The sequence below is a fragment of the Microtus pennsylvanicus genome, chromosome 5 (genome assembly GCF_037038515.1).
Source record: "Microtus pennsylvanicus isolate mMicPen1 chromosome 5, mMicPen1.hap1, whole genome shotgun sequence".
NCBI classification, from domain to species: Eukaryota; Metazoa; Chordata; class Mammalia; order Rodentia; family Cricetidae; genus Microtus; species Microtus pennsylvanicus.
Window position 1 is genome coordinate 55,764,163 of NC_134583.1, and position 17,126 is coordinate 55,781,288.

At 44.0% G+C, this 17,126-nt stretch overlaps 1 protein-coding gene across 1 annotated transcript; it reads left to right on the plus strand.

The window, feature by feature from the left end:
- Window positions 1-612: 612 nt before the first annotated feature.
- Window positions 613-5,078, plus strand: LOC142850940 (calcitonin gene-related peptide 2-like). Its single transcript, XM_075974832.1, has 6 exons — window positions 613-834; window positions 1,880-1,975; window positions 2,226-2,366; window positions 3,695-3,769; window positions 4,000-4,178; window positions 4,904-5,078. Exons 2-5 carry the CDS (start codon window positions 1,887-1,889, stop codon window positions 4,151-4,153), a joined length of 459 nt encoding a protein of 152 aa, XP_075830947.1. The 5' UTR covers window positions 613-834; window positions 1,880-1,886; the 3' UTR covers window positions 4,154-4,178; window positions 4,904-5,078.
- The last annotated feature ends 12,048 nt before the right edge of the window (window positions 5,079-17,126 follow it).

The window sequence follows — 17,126 nt, forward strand, 5'->3', positions numbered from 1 at the left end:
GTGTGCGGCTGTGGAGATGCAGGAAGGAGAGATCTGGGCACCGGGAGCGCCAGCCACGCTGCTTGGCAAACCCACCAGGGGCGCAGGGAAGTGCATTTAAGCTATACCATTGCCGCAGTGTGGGGTCATGGGTTTGGATGGGGGGCCAAAAAACACAGTGCAGCATTTGGAGGGTCTGGTGTGGGAGGGGAATGTTCAGTGCTTTGTGCAGTGTGTTAGCCTGCTCCCCAATACTCTCCAGTTTCTACCGCTTTAGGCTAGCGATGCAAAGGACTGCGGGCAGGCATGCCGGAAGTACCCTAATGGATCCTAGGACCCTCCCTCCCCTTCCCGCGACAGTCACCTTTCTGGCTGTATCAAACTGAAGTCCTTTCAGAGTCCAGGACTACTGCTTGCCCTGCCTAAGTCCAGCCAGGGGGTTCAGGCCCCATTGGAAAGGTGAACAGAAGGTTGTAGGCTCGAGTTCAGGCGTTAAAGAGGTCGTGACGCCGAACTCTCTCCGATTTGCTTACACATTCTGGACGAACCCACCCTCTCTCAAATCTCCTTACCCCACCCCAGGCCCAATTCCTCAGCAGTGACCTCAAGGCAAAGACAGAGTGGACCGCTTCCTTCTTGCTGCAGGAATATAGGTAAACTCCAGCTATGACGCCACGGAAGCTCGGTCAGATCTCTGATTGGCGGAGAGATCTAGTGCGGACCCCCCCACTCCTACCCCACCCCCAAGACCAGAGAATAAGAGACCAGGGCTCTGGGGGACCAGGCGTGTGCAGCCCTGTGTGCTCTTCTCCAGGGGACACTTCGCTCTCGCTGTGGCAACACTCGAGCTACCAGGTGAGGAACTAACTTTTCAACTCTTTCTGCTCACTCTCCATCCGTTTGTCTACTTTGTTGTTCTTTTTGATGCAATGTTTCACACCGTAGTAATTCAGGCTGATCTGGACCTTACAATTGCTCTGGTTGATCTCGAACGCCCTGCGATCCATCCCGAGGATGCAGATTACAGGCGCACGTCACCACAACCAGCTTGGCTCCCTTTGCTGGCTAGATTAGTTATTCCACATCCATTTCTGCCTTCCTGCAGCCGGGGATCAGTCAGAAAGTGCGGTCGTGGCATTTTCTCTTAACTGGAGTGAGTGGAATTCTAGAGCACACCCGTGGGAGTACCCTGAAAGCTGGGCGACCCCACCTAGGCATGTCTGTGGTTCCTCCTTGGGAGCAGGTGGTCTTACCGCACCCTATCCAATTTGGGGATGGGAGGTTCTTGGATCTAGGTCTAGGGAGTACCGATCTTTCCTCAGATGTTGGCAGTCCCCAGCAAGCAGCTGGGGTGTACCGTGGAGCACCAGGTGCCGAATAGCTCTTCTGCCGTTCGGAGACGGTTTAATTGGGACTCAAAAAATTCTCCCGACGTTGCAGATTGGAGAGAGATTAGTTCTTCTTTCCAAGATACCTTTCCAGCCTCCCCAGGGCAACTGCTCAGAAAAGGTGGTTCTAAAATTTTCAGCCCATAAGAAATCCAAAGCAGAGGTCCGGCAAATCTGCTTTAGGGAGCCCTGGGTGGTTCTTGCTTTCTTCAAAGATGAGAGCAAAAGGGGCTTTGGTACGTGTGTGCTGCTGCAAGCTGGGGCTAATGAGAGCCTATAGCTCCTCCTAACAGAAGAGAGAATGCAAACCACACCTACCCTCCCCCAGCCATTTCTGCTCTATCAAGCCACTTACACTGTATCTTTTGAGATCCTTAACATCCCTCTGGCAAACAAAAGAACAGTGGTGGGGAGATGAAGGCAAAGTTGTTAGCAGGGCACTTGTGTCAGGGGCAGGACTAGACCCTGGGTCGACAGTCCTCCTGCAGTGTACCTTTCTTCTCTTTTTACAGAGACATCATGGTCTTTGGAAAGTTCCTCCCCTTTCTGGCTCTCAGCAGCCTGTGGATCCTGTGCCTGGCCAGCAGCCTCCAGGCAGCACCTTTGAAGTAAGTTAGCTTGAATCAGGAGGGCAGTCTGACTCCCCTCGTGTTGCCCCCCAACTGTCAACTCCGTAGTTCTGTAGCCCCCCCCCCTTGGTTATTGGGAAATCAGCGCCCTCATGTGGGCACTGACTGACCTCTGGACCTGAGCACTAAGCACCTAGGGAAGAAGCAGGGACCAGGAAACTCGGCTGCTTATTTGGGGAGGAGAAAGGCAGGGAATGAGAATCTGTGCTAGGTTTGCTTATCTCCACAGGCCAACCTCGGAGAGCAGCTTAGACCTGGCTACCCTCAGCGACCAGGAAAAGCGCCTCCTGGTGGCTGCACTGGTGCAGGACTACGAGCAGATGAAGGCCAGGAAGCTGGAGCAGAAGGAGCAGGAGACTGCGGACTCCAGGTAAGGCTCCTCCTCAACCTGGCCCCCATTTATTCAGGAGGACCTATTCCAAAGAGGTACAGAGACACTGGCCAGCAGTTCCAGGAACTAAGTTAATTGTTCCCAGCCTCCATGGAAGTCCGAGGTTCCCAGTGCCACCAGAGGGACTCATTCTGGTTAGACACATTAAATTTTGTTTTCTCCTGAAACTCTTGGGAAAGGAAACGAGGAGATGTAGGATCGCTTACTGTGGGAGTTGGACTTGCGTCCACGGGGATGCACGGCTGCACTGGCTGGAGTAGGACAGGTAAGTGTGACATCAGAGGATAGACTTAGAGTGCCAGGAGGTTTTGACAGCTTTTTTCATAATGGCAAGAAGGCTTCGTTTCACATTTGCAAGGGGAAATTGTAAGGGAATTCGAGGGGTCTGCGACAGGTTGAACAGTGTCTGAGGTAGGTCCAGGGCATCTGTAGAGGTGTGCACGTTGTTACAGGGTCAGCTGCCTGTGTGGCCCCAAGCCTGGAAACAGACCAACCCTGGCCTGGCTCCAGCACCCAAGAAAAAGCATGCTGACTTGCATCCAAACTCCCTGTCGAGCATGAGAGACTGAACAGCACATGGATGCCAGAAAGAGCCATCCTTTTCCTCCGCCCTTCCCCACACTGTCCTGGCCCACTGCACCCCCAAGCCTTCCCCATGGAGTCTGTGTGAGCTGAGCTCCACCCACCCTCTGTCCCAGCGTCTAGTTTCTCTGCTTGGTTTAACCTGCTGACTGCCCACGGGGTCAACCCCTGGTGGTATGGGAATCTAAACACAGAAGTTCTTGGCATGTAGGTAGAGGAGCTGAATGACTTTTTTACCTTCTCTGGTGTGGACTTTGGTCTTGAAACGTGGGCAAGAAAAGAACACAGCTGGTCGCTTGCAGAGGGCCTGAAGTGTCCAGGGTGCCAGGAAGCTCTTCCGTGTCCTTCCTGGTTTCTTCTCTTCTGCTTTTGAACTTGCCGCATGTGCATTCCTCTCTGTTGTTCTGAAGCTGGCAAGAGCAGCTTCCAGCGTGAATGAGAACCTCAGTGAGTCGGGGTGGGAAGGGAGAGGACAGAAGTCCTATACCGTATCTGAGAGTGAGGGAACCTTCTAGAGTATTTAGATAACTATTCATTTTCTGCTTCTGAATGCTGAAATAAGTACAACCGTCCCATCTCACCCATTTTTTTTCCTGGAAAAATCAGAGTTATAATGATCATTGCTTTGGTCAGCTTCTGAAGCTTGTGAGTGGCCAGGGACTAAGAAACAGCTTTAGCGTCAGGCGAGCTGGCACAGGGCTTGATGGGCTGTCTCTGTGATGCAGCATTCACAACAAGCAGCATGCTAAGGATCAGATAATCACGTCTGAGGAGAAGCTGGAAATGTTGTTCTCAGCAAGGTAAGAAGGGTGTTTTTTTTTTGTTGTTGTTGTTTTAAATTTGGTCATGGTTTGGGGAAGAGTTTCTGGTAAAGATTCTCAGGTCATTTCCCTGAACAGCTCTGATAAATTCACTTAGGAGAAACACTTACTGTAAAATGGCTTGTTGAAGGCATGGGGTTCTCAAGGGGTAGGCTCCTCCCCAACTATCACTGACAAGACTTATCTTCTCTTTCCATTCTGAATATCAGTGCCCAGAAGAGAGCCTGCAAAACTGCCACCTGTGTGACCCACCGGCTAGCCAACTTGCTGAGCAGGTCAGGGGGTATGGTGAAGGACAAATTTGTGCCCACCTATGTGGGTTCCAAAGGCTATGGCCGGCGCCGCAGGGACCTTCAGGACTGAGGAGCTAACGGCCCCCAGAATGAAGGTGATTTTGTACTCTGGGTTGGGAGAGGAAGGATTTGGGAGCTAAGCCCCACATCACGAAGCCCACTGACAGGGAAATGACCTTCAGATTCCCTGTGTCTAGTACTAGTCCTCTTCCTGAGGTAATGAGTTCCTTCTCAAGCTGAGCTTGAACTTGAAATCAGAATGGCAGGAGAGATCACAGGGAAGCAGTGTCTTGTTGCTGAGGAGAGAAAGGAAGAGAAATGTCTGGATCTGGAAAGGGGAGGGTCTTCAAGCCTTACCTGTTCCGGTGCCTGACAGACAAGCCCAGCTTCTGCAGGGCTCTCCCCTTGTTGGTGTTCCCCAGTTTGGACCAAAGGGCTATGAACATACACACCACTACCAGCATATTTGGCTTCTCTTCTATTTTTGAGAAGGTTCTGAGCTGCCCATGCTGGTTCCGGCTCAGTATATAGAGTCTGGCTTTGAATTCCTGACCATCCTGCCCCAACTTCCAAGTGCTGAGATTGCAGGGTCACCAGGACACCTCACATCCCTTCCAGTATTAATAAGGGACAGTGTTAGAAGCCTTCTCACACTCCAAATTCAGAATTCATGGATTCTGTTTCACAGAAGAGCTGCTAAATTATAAATTAGCTATGTTAGGGATGACTGTGGTTACCAACATATCCATATCCTTCTTCTTTCCCCTTCTCCCCTCTTCTCCTCTCTCCTTTTGCCTTTTCTTCCTTCTCTTCATCTCAGGTTATGTGAAGCTGAACTCACCACGTCTATTAATTTTATTAACAAAGACCTGATGAGAAGGCCCCATAGACAATGCATATGTCTGCATCCTGATAGCTACCGGAGAACATCACCCTTGTCACTGGAGAGGAATGAAATTGAGTATAAATGAGTTAATTCTGTGTTCGTTTGGATCATTTTTTTTTTTTTTTTTTTTTTTTTTTTTTTTTTTTTTTTTTTTTTGGTTTTTCGAGACAGGGTTTCTCTGTGGCTTTGGAGCCTGTCCTGGCACTAACTCTTGTAGACCAGGCTGGCCTCGAACTCACAGAGATCCGCCTGCCTCTGCCTCCCGAGTGCTGGGATTAAAGGCGTGCGCCACCACCGCCCGGCTCGTTTGGATCATTTTTATGCTGAGTCTGTGGTCAGTCAATGTGATGGCGTCTCCCACAGGCTTCCCTAGCACAGGTTCTCGGAAAGTCATTCAACTGATGGTGGCAGCTCTGTTGACCCTTAGGGAGATGTGAAATCACTGCCTCTTGTAGCCTCTGGAGACTCTTGGTAGAGGAGATACTGTGCCTTCGTGTCTCAGAACATGATTGTACATTTATGTAAGGAAATGTCAAAATTGTATCATTTGTGAACTTCATCAAGATTAAAGCATATTTTGGATACATTTGTTTTGAGTCCGTGGTGGTCCATTTCAATTTGTCTTTCTATGTAATATAATAATAATAATAAATATTGTTGAGTGTTTAGTATTATTCAGTGTTCTAAGAAATTGTTACATACCTGTTAATTGACTTAATCTTCATGGTCAAGCCATAGGAAGATACCCACATTTGAGGAGATAAAGGTCCGGAGAGGAGAGATTCAAGGTCCCATTAGTAGGCTGTGGAAGCCCTGAGATGGCTTTCAGAGCACACAGTAGAAACTGCCACGCCTCATGTTATTAGCAATGCCTTTGACATTTTCCGGAGATCTGCAAACCATTCTTTGGCCTTCCTGCTTTACATGATAGGCCCTTATGTGGTGGAGACACACACAATTTAAGCATATAATGTTCTGGTCCTTATATAGTATAACGAAGTCTTTGTACCCTTTACTTGGTTTCAAGAAGAATCAGTGGTTGCGGTGCTACATCGACGGTCCATCTCCTCTCCTACCCAGTGTATCACTGTATCAGCATATCTATAAGGATTCACCACGCATTTCAAATTGAAAAGAAGCTGAACATAACCAAGGCCTATTAACAAGGAAAATGAGGACATTCATTATTTAATTCTTTACTCTAACATATGCAGTAATAGTTTAACCTTTCCCCAGCTGTTTGTACATCTACATATAAAATCTTGGCTGATGTTGAGTCTTTGTATTGCTTCTGGTTCATACCTTAAAGCCCATCTGATGTAGAGGTTCCTCTCTATCTCTTTACCTCTTGCAACTCATTGGCAAGAGAGGCTAGGTTACATGCACAATATCTTGTTGCATTGCTGTGGTGGGGTTAACATGCAGTTTCTGTGAAATGGCAAGCAGACCTAGAGCGAGTGATGTGGAAGAAGCTGATGAGGCCGAAGATGAAACGGGGTGACTGATTATTTTGCAGGATTCTGTAGGGCCCATTAAGGACCTTGGACGTCTACCAGTCAAGCTCTAGTTAAAGAAGCAGATTACACTGGTCATTATAACTGGAAATATTTAGTATAACAATGGCATTCATAGGTGTTAGAGTGCCGAAAAGACCAGAGAAAATATGGAGTACAGAAGTTACCATCTAGGGGCTAGCTGAAGCTTGGAGAAGGATTCTTAGATCACTGAGAAGGAAAATTAGCAGACCCTGGTAACTCTTGCTTGGTGCTGGGATGATGTAAGCTGTCCTAAGAGTGCAAACGCAGAAATCACATGGGTGGGCAGGAGAGGAGGTACATCCACAATGTTCTAGGGATCCAGAAAAACTAAGCCAAGCTAGGGATAGGAAACAACTTCATTGCCAGAGTAAGTCAGTACCTGAGTGATGCTGACTGAAGCAGAGGTGGAACATGGAAGGAGCCAGATCCTTCTTGGTTCTGCCTTCTGGTGTCCTTTTAGGAACTTCAGTCGAGAGAGTCTATAGGGGTCTAGCTGGCAGAAGGAATGTGTCTGGCAGAGTCCCGTTTCAGATCTCATTTCAGATATGTAATTTTAAATTTACATATTGAAAAGTTCATTCATTTTGGTGGTCAGTTCTGGGAGCAAATCCTTGAGCCATGGCATCAGCAACAGTGAGGACATAAAGCAATTATATCCCTCGCCAAATCCTCCTGCGCTCAGTTGCTCCCTCAACCACAGTCTCTGCTGATCCATCTCTAAGGCTTGACTCCTCCAGAATGGTATCTGTAGTTAGTACTTTCTCGTAAGGACCACCAGCCCACGAATAATTACATGGAGAGTTATTATTAATTATGAAAGCTTGGTCTTAGCTTAGGCTTTTTTCCCACCTAGCTCTCATAACTTAAATTAACCTGTTTCTATTAATCTGTGTTCTGCTACGAGGCTTAGTTACCTCCCCTCTGTACCGTATGTTCAACTTCAGTATCTTGCTGGGATCTTTCTCATGCTGTGCAGATTCATTCCAAGTTCTTCGCTCTCTGCTCAGAAGTCCTGCCTGTTCTCTCCTGCCTAGCTATTGGCCATTCAGCTCTTTACTAAACCCAATCAGAAGGTACCCTAGGCAGAGACACATCTTTAAGTATGTGTCTTAACATAACATACTTAAAGAACAGTTATTTTGCAACAGTCGTAAATGGAGTCAGTATGAAGTCTTGAGTCTGAATTCTTTTCCTTCACAGAGTACATTCAAGATTTTCCTATGTCATGGTATATATCACTAATTTAGTTTTTGAGCTGTGAAGTATAAAACACTGTAGAGATGAACCCCATTCCATGTATGATGTCCCAGTGAACGTCACTTGGGATGTTTCTAGCTTTTGACACTTGTAAGTAGAGGTAAACCTTCACGGGCAAATCTGAAGTGAAGATAAACAATATGAACTAATGAGAGTCCTACAGAGACATGCCCATATTCTAACTATTAGAACTGATGAAATGCTATTTTTATTTAGTAAAAGGTTTTGGCAGGTATTGTTAAGGATCCCCAAATAAGTTTATGTTGGATCGTTCAGGAAAGTTGCAAGTCTTGTGTGTTCTTAAAAGTGAAGAAGGTACACAGAGAAGATGCCATGAAGCAGGAGACAGAGAGGGTCAAACCAAGGAAGTGAAGGAAGCACAGGAGCCTGGGACTGCTACTGAAGGGAGCTGAGAGAGTCCAGAACCCACCCTCTGAGGCCCTAAAAGGAGCACAGACCTTCCTGGTATCCACATTTTTGGACCTTTGGCCTCTAGAACTAAAAGAGAATAAATTGCTGCTTTTTTTTTCTAACTGACTTTGTGGCAATTTGTTTTGGCAGCCCCAGGAAAATAACACAATAAACTGATTTATTTTGGGAAATACATGACATCGGGATTGCCAGATCATTTGGTGAGTATGTATTTAGCTTAATAGGAAAATCCCGAATGGTCTACTGTTTTGCAGTCTCACCAGCCACACACGGAAGTCCTGGTATTTCAAAAGATTGTATTTCAAGTTAAACCATTGGTTTAATTTGAATATAACCAACCACTAAAGGTGGTTTTTATTTTGTTTTGTTTTTTTGTCCTGTGCTTCCTTGACATTTGTTTATCATTTTTGTTAGAGTGTCTCTTCAAACACTAAGGTTTTATCTGGTGATTTGCTTTATTTTTGTTGAGCTTTGAAAGTATTTTATGTTATAGATGCAGGATTTTTGTAAGATATACAATTTCAAATATTTTACCCTAGTTTTTGGATTATTTTTTCATTGTTTTAGTATGTTTCATAGGGGAAAAGCTTTAAAACTTTTATGAGGTTTAATTTATTGAGATTTTCAAAATTTATGAATTTTAGTTTAGTTCATATCTAAGAACTCTTTGCCTAAATCAAAGTCATGGTAACTTTGTAGTTTCTCATAAAAACATACACTTTTCTGTTTTACATTTAGTTCTATGATGCATTGAGGGTTAGTTTTAGTATAAGATGGGAGGCAGAGGCTGAAATTTTCTTACCTTGTAGATATCCAGTTTTTCTGGAGCTGTTTGTTAACAACAGCGACTGTCTCACCTCTCCCCTGTCATTGTCCCTTGTTGGGTTTGTGAAGGTGTGTCTCTGGATTCCCAGTTTGGGCTCCCTGATGTTTGGCCACCGTCATCTTCATCCTGTAGGATTAAAGCTAGAATGTAAGACAGGGCACATGGGATTTATCCAACACTCACAGCACTCTGCAAGATTATTTTGGCTATTTTGAATTCTTCCTCTTTCCTGGCACACTTTGGAGTCAGCTTGTAGGTCTCTAAGAAACTTCTGAGGAGAGTTCTGTTAGATTAGAAGCTCAGTGTAAGGGGGGACAGCCTATTAGTAAAGTTTACGTCGACTAACCCATGAGCACCTCAGAATTCCAGCGATTTAGGACTTTGATTTCTTCCATTAATAATTTTTATTTTTGGCATGAGGATCTTGTTACATTGGTAATTGTATTTTTGGTGTTAAAGAAGTGGTGCTTATATTTCTTTAAGTTTCTAGTCCTTCATCGCTACTGTAAGACATTGTGAAAGTCTGACCCTGAGTTTTGTGACTGTGCAAAGCTCATGTGAGCATTGTTCCAGGTGCTACTGTTTCTTTGCCGTTTTCTCTATACTTAGCTCATGTGCACGTTGCACTAGGTTCTGTTGCCATTTTTCCTGCACTTGATCCTAGCCAAAAGGCCAAGAAGTGATACATTTCTTTTCGGATATTCTGTATACACACGTTTTCTGCTAGTTAAGTCACTTTTTTTTTAAAGCTAACCCACCTCTCTTTGTGTCTCAAACACCGAACAAAAGGCTAAGGTGCCCACTTAACAGAACAAAGTGGAACTGGCCACTCTGTTCTCCCAGTTTCCCTCAGTCCCTACCTGTTAAACTTTCCTTCTGGCTGGCATACCCAGCCCCGTGTTGGGCTGGGCTCCTCCCACCCCCACAGCTGCTTTTCTCTGTATGATCAGACCATATTGGTTACCTGGCCCTTTTGTCTACTCTTTACCTCCCTGGCCTATTGGTCTGGCTCTCCCTCCTCTCCCCCTCACATGGGTTATTATGTTTCCTCTGCACGCTCCCAGTTTATCCACATGCTCCAGTCATGCTCCTCCTTTTTTCCACAATAAACCTTCTCCTCCACCATACCTAGGAGCAGCTCTGCCCTCTCCTTTTTTATTTCTTTTTTTATTCACCTCTCATTTTCTTTTTATATATTTTCCTCTTATTCTTCTATCATACAATTACACACTGACTGCAGTTTCCCCGCCCTCCACTCTTCCCAGCCTTACCCCCACACCCCCTATCCCCATACTTTCCCTTTCTCCAGATCCACTCCTTCTCTGTTTTCCTTAAAAAAAAAAAGGTCTTCTAGGGATATCAACAAGTTACAATAGTACTAGGTACAAGCAATCATATCAAGGTTGGACGAGGCAACCCAGTAGGAGGAAAAGGGTTCTGAGAGCAAGCCAAAGAATCAGTGACATCCCCTCACCCCCACTACCCCATGCACACTCCCAGTGTTGGGAGTCCCACAAGAATACCCAGCTACAAAACCATGGCATCTATGCAGAGAACCTAGCTCAGACCCATACAGGGTCCATGACTGTCACTTCGGTCTGTGTGATGGATCACCTTAGAGCCCTGTTTAGTTGGTTCTGTAGGCTGTGTTCTTGCAGAGTCCTCAGTCCCTCAGGCTGTTGCAGTCCTTTCCCTTGATCTTCTGTGGGGTTCCCCCTGACTTCGCCTAGTGTTGCCTGTGGGTCTCTGCATCTGCTCCCATCAGTTGCTGCCTGATGCCTCTCTGGTGACACCTGGGCTAGGTAACAATCATTTCATTGACGTTTTCCCTAGTTGTGTTTAATTCTATACTGGGTCTCTGGGCTGTCCAGCCTTTGGTCAGTGTCAGTTGTGGGTTCCCTCTCATGACATGGGCCTCAAGTTGGACCAGTCATTGGTTGGCCACTCCTACAAACAAGTTTTGTTCCACCTTTACTCCAGCACATCTTGCAGATAGGACAAATTGTAGGTTGAAGGTTTGGGGGATGGATTAGTAGAACCAACCCCAATACCTCCACTGGGTATACCTTGCCTTGTTATGAAAGATGGCTAGTTGATACCCTACATCCACCACTACTGGAATTCTTTGATAGGGTCATTCTTGAAGATTCTAGAGGGTTTCCACTGTACTATGTTTGCATATTGCTCCCAAATGTTCCCCAATTTCAGTTGTCTCTCCCAGTACTCTCTCCATCCATCCCCCAGTCTGATCCCTCTTATTTCCATCTCCACACACCACCAATCTACTCACAAAATCTATTCTATTTCCTCTTCCCATGGAGATCCATGAGATCTCTCCTAAGCCCTCTGGGTCTGGGTTGTTTCACTCAGGCTGATTTTTTTCTAGTTCCATCCATTTGCCTGCAAATTTCTTGGCATCATTATTTTTAATAGTTGAGTAATAGTGTAAATGTACTATACTTTCTTTATCTAGTCTTCTGTTGAGGGATAAGTTGTTTGTGATTACTAAAAACAAAGCCACTATAAGCACAGCTGAGCAAGTATCCTTGTGGTGGGATGGAACATCCTTTGAGTCTATACCCAAGAGTGGTATGGTTGGGTCTTGAGGTAGATATAGTCCCAGTTTTCTGCAAGGTTGCACTCCCGTCAGCAATGGAGGAGTCCTGTCCCCCATTCTACATTTTCACCAGCATGAACTGTCACTTGTGGTTCTAACCTAAGTCATTCTGACAGGTGTAAAATGGAATCTGGAAATAGTTTTCATTTTCATTTCCCCGATGGATAAGGATACTGAGCATTTCTTTGAGTGTTTCTCAGTCAGTTCAGATTCCTTGGTTGAGAATTCACTCTTTAGATCTGTACCCCATTTTTAACTGAATTTAATTGGTTTGTTGGTGTCTAGTTTCTTGAGTTCTTTATATATTTTGGATATTAACTCTTTATCAGATGTGGAGCTTGAGAAAATCTTTTCTCATTCTGTAGGCTGCTGTTTTGTCCTATTAACGATGTCCCTTTCCTTACAGAAACTTTTCATGAAGAGGGCCATGGGGGTATACATGGGGGATACAGCAGGTGACAACTAGTATTTAGCAAGTCAACCCACCAGACATATAATTCCAGTTAGGGAGCCCCACTTGCCAAAGCCATAGGGTTACTGACTGTAAATGACTAGTTGTCCCTGCTTGTAATTTCTTTCATGAGCTACTTCATTCCTTCCCTAAGAACTACATTCCTTTCCTAATAGTAGCTTTTGCTGTATTCCCATGGCTTGTGTGTTCCATCTTTTGGGCACACATATAGCTGTGGATGGTCAGGAAGATGATTTTTTCTTAATTGTATAATTCTGTTAAATAGAAATATTATTAGGATATTTTACATTACTCAGACTGACAGAGGATTCTTAGTCACGAAGGCAGCTTTTACACAGACAGCTAACTTTAGACTCCAGAACAAATGCCCCTGGAGATGAATATCCGTTTGACCTTAGAGATAAATGCATGCAATCATTTTTCTACGTGTTTCCTGGTTCAAGGTCAAGATAGAAGGAACCTTAGTGGACAAAGCTTCCTGTAGCAGTTGACATTTTGCACGTACTCCCAGTCTCAGGATTAAGGTTCTGCCAATTGGTTACTATCTGGGAACCCTCACCAATTTAGAGCTACGTGCATGGGTCAATGTGACATTCTTAGCCTGAGAAAAACTATGTGATTTATCCTGTGATATGAGAATGGGTCAGGCCCTGAAAACTTGTCCAGAGTTTATCTGTGAGAGGAACAGAGGCAGTGTAGAGAGAGAGGCTGTGCAGAGGTATGAAGAAGGTGGCTGTGGAAGGAGGGACGTGTGAGAGAGTGAGTGTGAGAGTGAGTGTGGGTGTGAGAGTGGATGTGTGTGTTGGAAAGGGAGATGTAGCAGAAGGCATAGCGAGAGAACTGTGCGAAGAGATGTAGAAGGAGTGTGAGAGAAACGTGAGGGATGTAAGAAAGAAAGAGACGTAGTTATACAGGGTGAATGAGCGAATGACAGTGTAGTGTGTGAAGGATTGAGGCAGGGTAGAGAGAAAAGTGTGTGTAGAGGAGAGATGTGGAGCTATGCAAAAAAGAGATGTAGCAGACTATAGAGATATGTAGCTGTGCTGGAGAGAGATGTATGTATGCAAAAAGAGATATGTAGCTTCATGTAAAGAGATCTAACTGTGGAGAGAGATTGTCGAGAGAGAGATTATTTAAATTCAGGGTAAAGAGGAGGTTACCATCAGGAAAGCGTGTGCTTGTTCCTGCTTTCTTAGGTTACCAGCAGAAAGTGTGTATTTCCTTATTTACCCCTCAGAAAGAAAAGTCTAGCCCTTGTTGCATTTGTGGATTTATTTACATACCCTGGGAGCTGACGGGAGGCTGGCCCCTGCAAGTCAGTCATAGTCCCATAGATTAATTGTCGATTTTAGTGCCTGTGCTCTTGGTGCTCTGTTTGGGAAGTTATCTCTGGTGCCAATTCATTCAAGGCTATTCCCTACTTTCTTCTATGTTAAGTTCAGTGTGTCTGGTTTTTATAAGCTGACATCTTTGATTCTCTTGGACTTGACTTTTGTGCACGACAATAGATATGAATCTGTTGATATTCTTCTACATGCCAACATTCAGATAGACCAACATCATTTGTTGATGATACTTTTTTCCCCATTGTGTAATTTATGGCTTTTATAAAATTACAGTTCAGGTGTGTGGATTTAGGTCTCGGTGCTTGATTAGATTCCATTGATAAATATGTCTGTTTTTATACCAATACCATTTGGTTTTTATTACTATAGCTCTGTAATACAGCTTGAAATCAAGGATGGTGATACCTTTGGAAGTGGTGGAGCAGGGGATAGAGTTCAGGCCTCATTTCTTTTTCTTAACCCACTACATAGCCTGGAACCTGTACCACAATGTTGAACTGGAATGGTGAGAGCTGATATCGCATTCTATCCTTGTGGCAGTTTCAAACATGTTCACAAATTTTTAAAATTTAAAATTTTCTTTAAAGCATGATATAAAAAGTTCCCTTCCTTTACTACAAGTTGCAACATTATTCAGTAATTAAACCAGCCTCATTTTGCAAGGTCAACCCATCAGAGTCAAGGGCTTTGCTGGAGGATTAGACCAGGATGCAAAGCATGTTGGAATTATTGCTTTGTGAATATTGTGATTGGTTTTTTCCTGTATATATATATGCTATAGCTTATCCCCTTCTGTTACAAATTTGGGAATTAATTTCCACAGCTCAGCACTGTTTGATCATTTACTGAGTACTATCTTCTCTATGCTTTGGGGGTTTACTGATTACAATTCCTTAGCTATGTATAGAAAGTTTCCCACTACCAAGCCTTTGTTCCTCTCTCCTATGTAAACATAGAGATCTGCCTTCCTGCAATTGTCTTTATTGGCAGGCATTTTAGGGTCCAAGCTAAAGTGCTCCGTTTGAGACATTCCCAGATATCCAAGGACATAGAATTACTCCATGCCCAAACCTGTTGGTTTATACCTTCTTACATAAATAGAAAAAATAAGCATGTCCTGGTTTTACCTCACTTATAGATAAGGAGAGCGATGACCTAAAACCAACCTTGCATTAAAAGATTCTTAACTCCTCACATCATCTTCACCTCAGTTTACCGATGATTTTAGTTCAAGAGATTTACTGCTTATGTCTTACTCTCAGGAATAATAATTAACCATCTCCCCACATCCTGGAGGAAGACAAACCTCCACTGAAGCCTCTGACAGGCATCAAGCCCCACAAACCTGAGTACTTAGAGGTTTGAGTCTCTTTTTTGTTTCAACTGCTTAGAGCAAAGATGTAAACTTCCGATCCAAAAGGCCTTTAGAGCTTGCTAACATTTGACAAAAATGCTAATGTACCAAAGGCCATAAACTTACCTTTTCTATTTACATAGATTGCTTGGTTCCCTATGCCTGCAAGATATTGTGGGTCTTTATGGCTGGGTAAGAACAAAGAGAGGAAGAAATGGGAACAGAAGTTGGAGCAGAAGTGTCCCAGAAATGAGCACAGGTAGGAAAATGAAGAAGAAAAAGAATGTAACAAAGAACTGGAATCGGAATTAGGCTTGAGGCAGAGAATTAGAGCTAAAAAATTATAGACAGTTTGGATAGAAGAATTAGAATAGAGAACAAGGAAGAAAGAACAATAAAAAGACATGGTAGAAAGACTATGTTGTGAATAGATTTTTTAACCATCAGATTTTAGTTTATTTTGCTATTGTGGCATCTTTCTTTTGAATCCCAAGAGGAAACCTTAGAGGTTAGACCTCAAAAGTTTCTGATAAACCTTGGTGTGAATTCTGTTTAGTAATTTGCTTCTAACATGTAGAATGTGGTAGAGGAAGTGATATGTGATAACCAGGTAGACGGTGTAAGGGATTGCGGTGTCTTTCTTCCTGTCTTACTTTGGTTACTGGTTTGCCTTGTGAGAATACACAAGCATCCTATCAGAGGTCTACATAGCAGGGAGCTGAGTTTCCTCATGGTGTGTACAAGGAAGCTACAAGCAGATCCTCTAGAGTCATGTCTAGATGGCTGCAGCCTCAAGACAGACCCAGAGCAACTGTCACCCATACAGACACTCCCCCAATTTCCGGCCCGCACAGACTGGGAAAAAGATACAAGTTGTTTTCAGACCCTACTGACTGGAGAAATTGGTCATGTAGCAATGCTGTCTGTCATGATGTTAATTATAAATTTCTTAAGGATGTCCCAGATGGTTTCTCGAAATTCTACCACAGTTTTGGCTTTCACATTTAGGTCTTTGATGCACTTCTGGCTGTTTTTTGTCCTTGGTGAGAGGTATGGCTACAAATCCATCCTTTTTGCTTGTGCCTATTCCCATTGAAGAGATGCTTCTTTCCTAGATTAAATTGTTCTGGGAACTTTACTGAAAAATCAATAGACCACAGTTGTTCTTATTTACAGTTCTATCCCACTGTTAAAAGTTTTGTTACTTATCAATAATGAGCATTTTTAATTATTGTAACTTTGTGGTAAGCTTTCAAATAGAGAAGTATGAATTCTCCAACTTTCTCCTTTTCTCAAGTTTTTCTTGCCCATTCAGAATTTTGTTGTTATTCTAATTATAAAGTCACTTTGCCTATTTTTGCAAAAGAAGCAGTTAGAATTTTGATAGGGATTATGTTGCATCTGTATATCAGTCTCCAATTTGTGAGCACAGAATTTTTTTTTTTTTTATGGTTTGGTTTGGATTTACTTTATACCCCTTGCTTTGGTTGTGCTTTTGTTATCTGGGAAAAGGAGCCTCCATCAGTTTGCCTGTAAGCAAATCTGTTGGGCATTTTCTTGGTTAGTGATTGACGTGGGAGGGCCCAGTTCACTGTAGGTGGTGCCACCCCTGGGTAGGTGGTCCTGGGCTGTATAAGGAAACAGGCTGAGCAAGCATGGGGTGGGGGGGATGATAGGGGTGGGGAACCAGTAAGTCTCTGCTTCAGTTTGTGCTTCCAGGTTCCTGCCTTGAATTCCTGCCCCGACTTCCTTCATGATGGACTATGATTGAAACATGTAAACAGAAATAAACCCTTTTCTTCCCAAATTGGTCAGTATTTTATACAAGCAATAAGAAAATAACCAAGACACCCCCAAAGGCCGTGGTTTGAAACTCGGTTCCTCAGGGTGGTGCTATCACTGGAACCTTTAAGAAATGAGGTTCTTGAGGCACCTGGTTAGATGCAATAAATGTCTATTTGTAAAAGCCTAATTAGTTTGTGCAAGAGCAAATTGCTATAAAAATCTGAGCAGACTCCCGAGTTTCTCTTTGGACTCCTAAAATAGAATGTGATTTCTTGCTTTTGTTCTCCTGCTGTCGCTACCCACTGTGATGCAGCTGAGGTGGCTTTAATGAGAACGGGGGAGGGGTGGTGGTGGTGGTGGTGGTGGTGGTGGTGGTGGTGCAGATGCTATACCCTTGCCCCTTCAAAAGCTTGGCTAACTGGATCTCTTTACCTTACTAGGCTCCTTTAGGTGTTTCAGTCTAGCATGTAAGGATGTTCGGTGCGGTTATTTTTTTCAGTTCTTTCAATAATGTTTTGTACTTTTTAGCC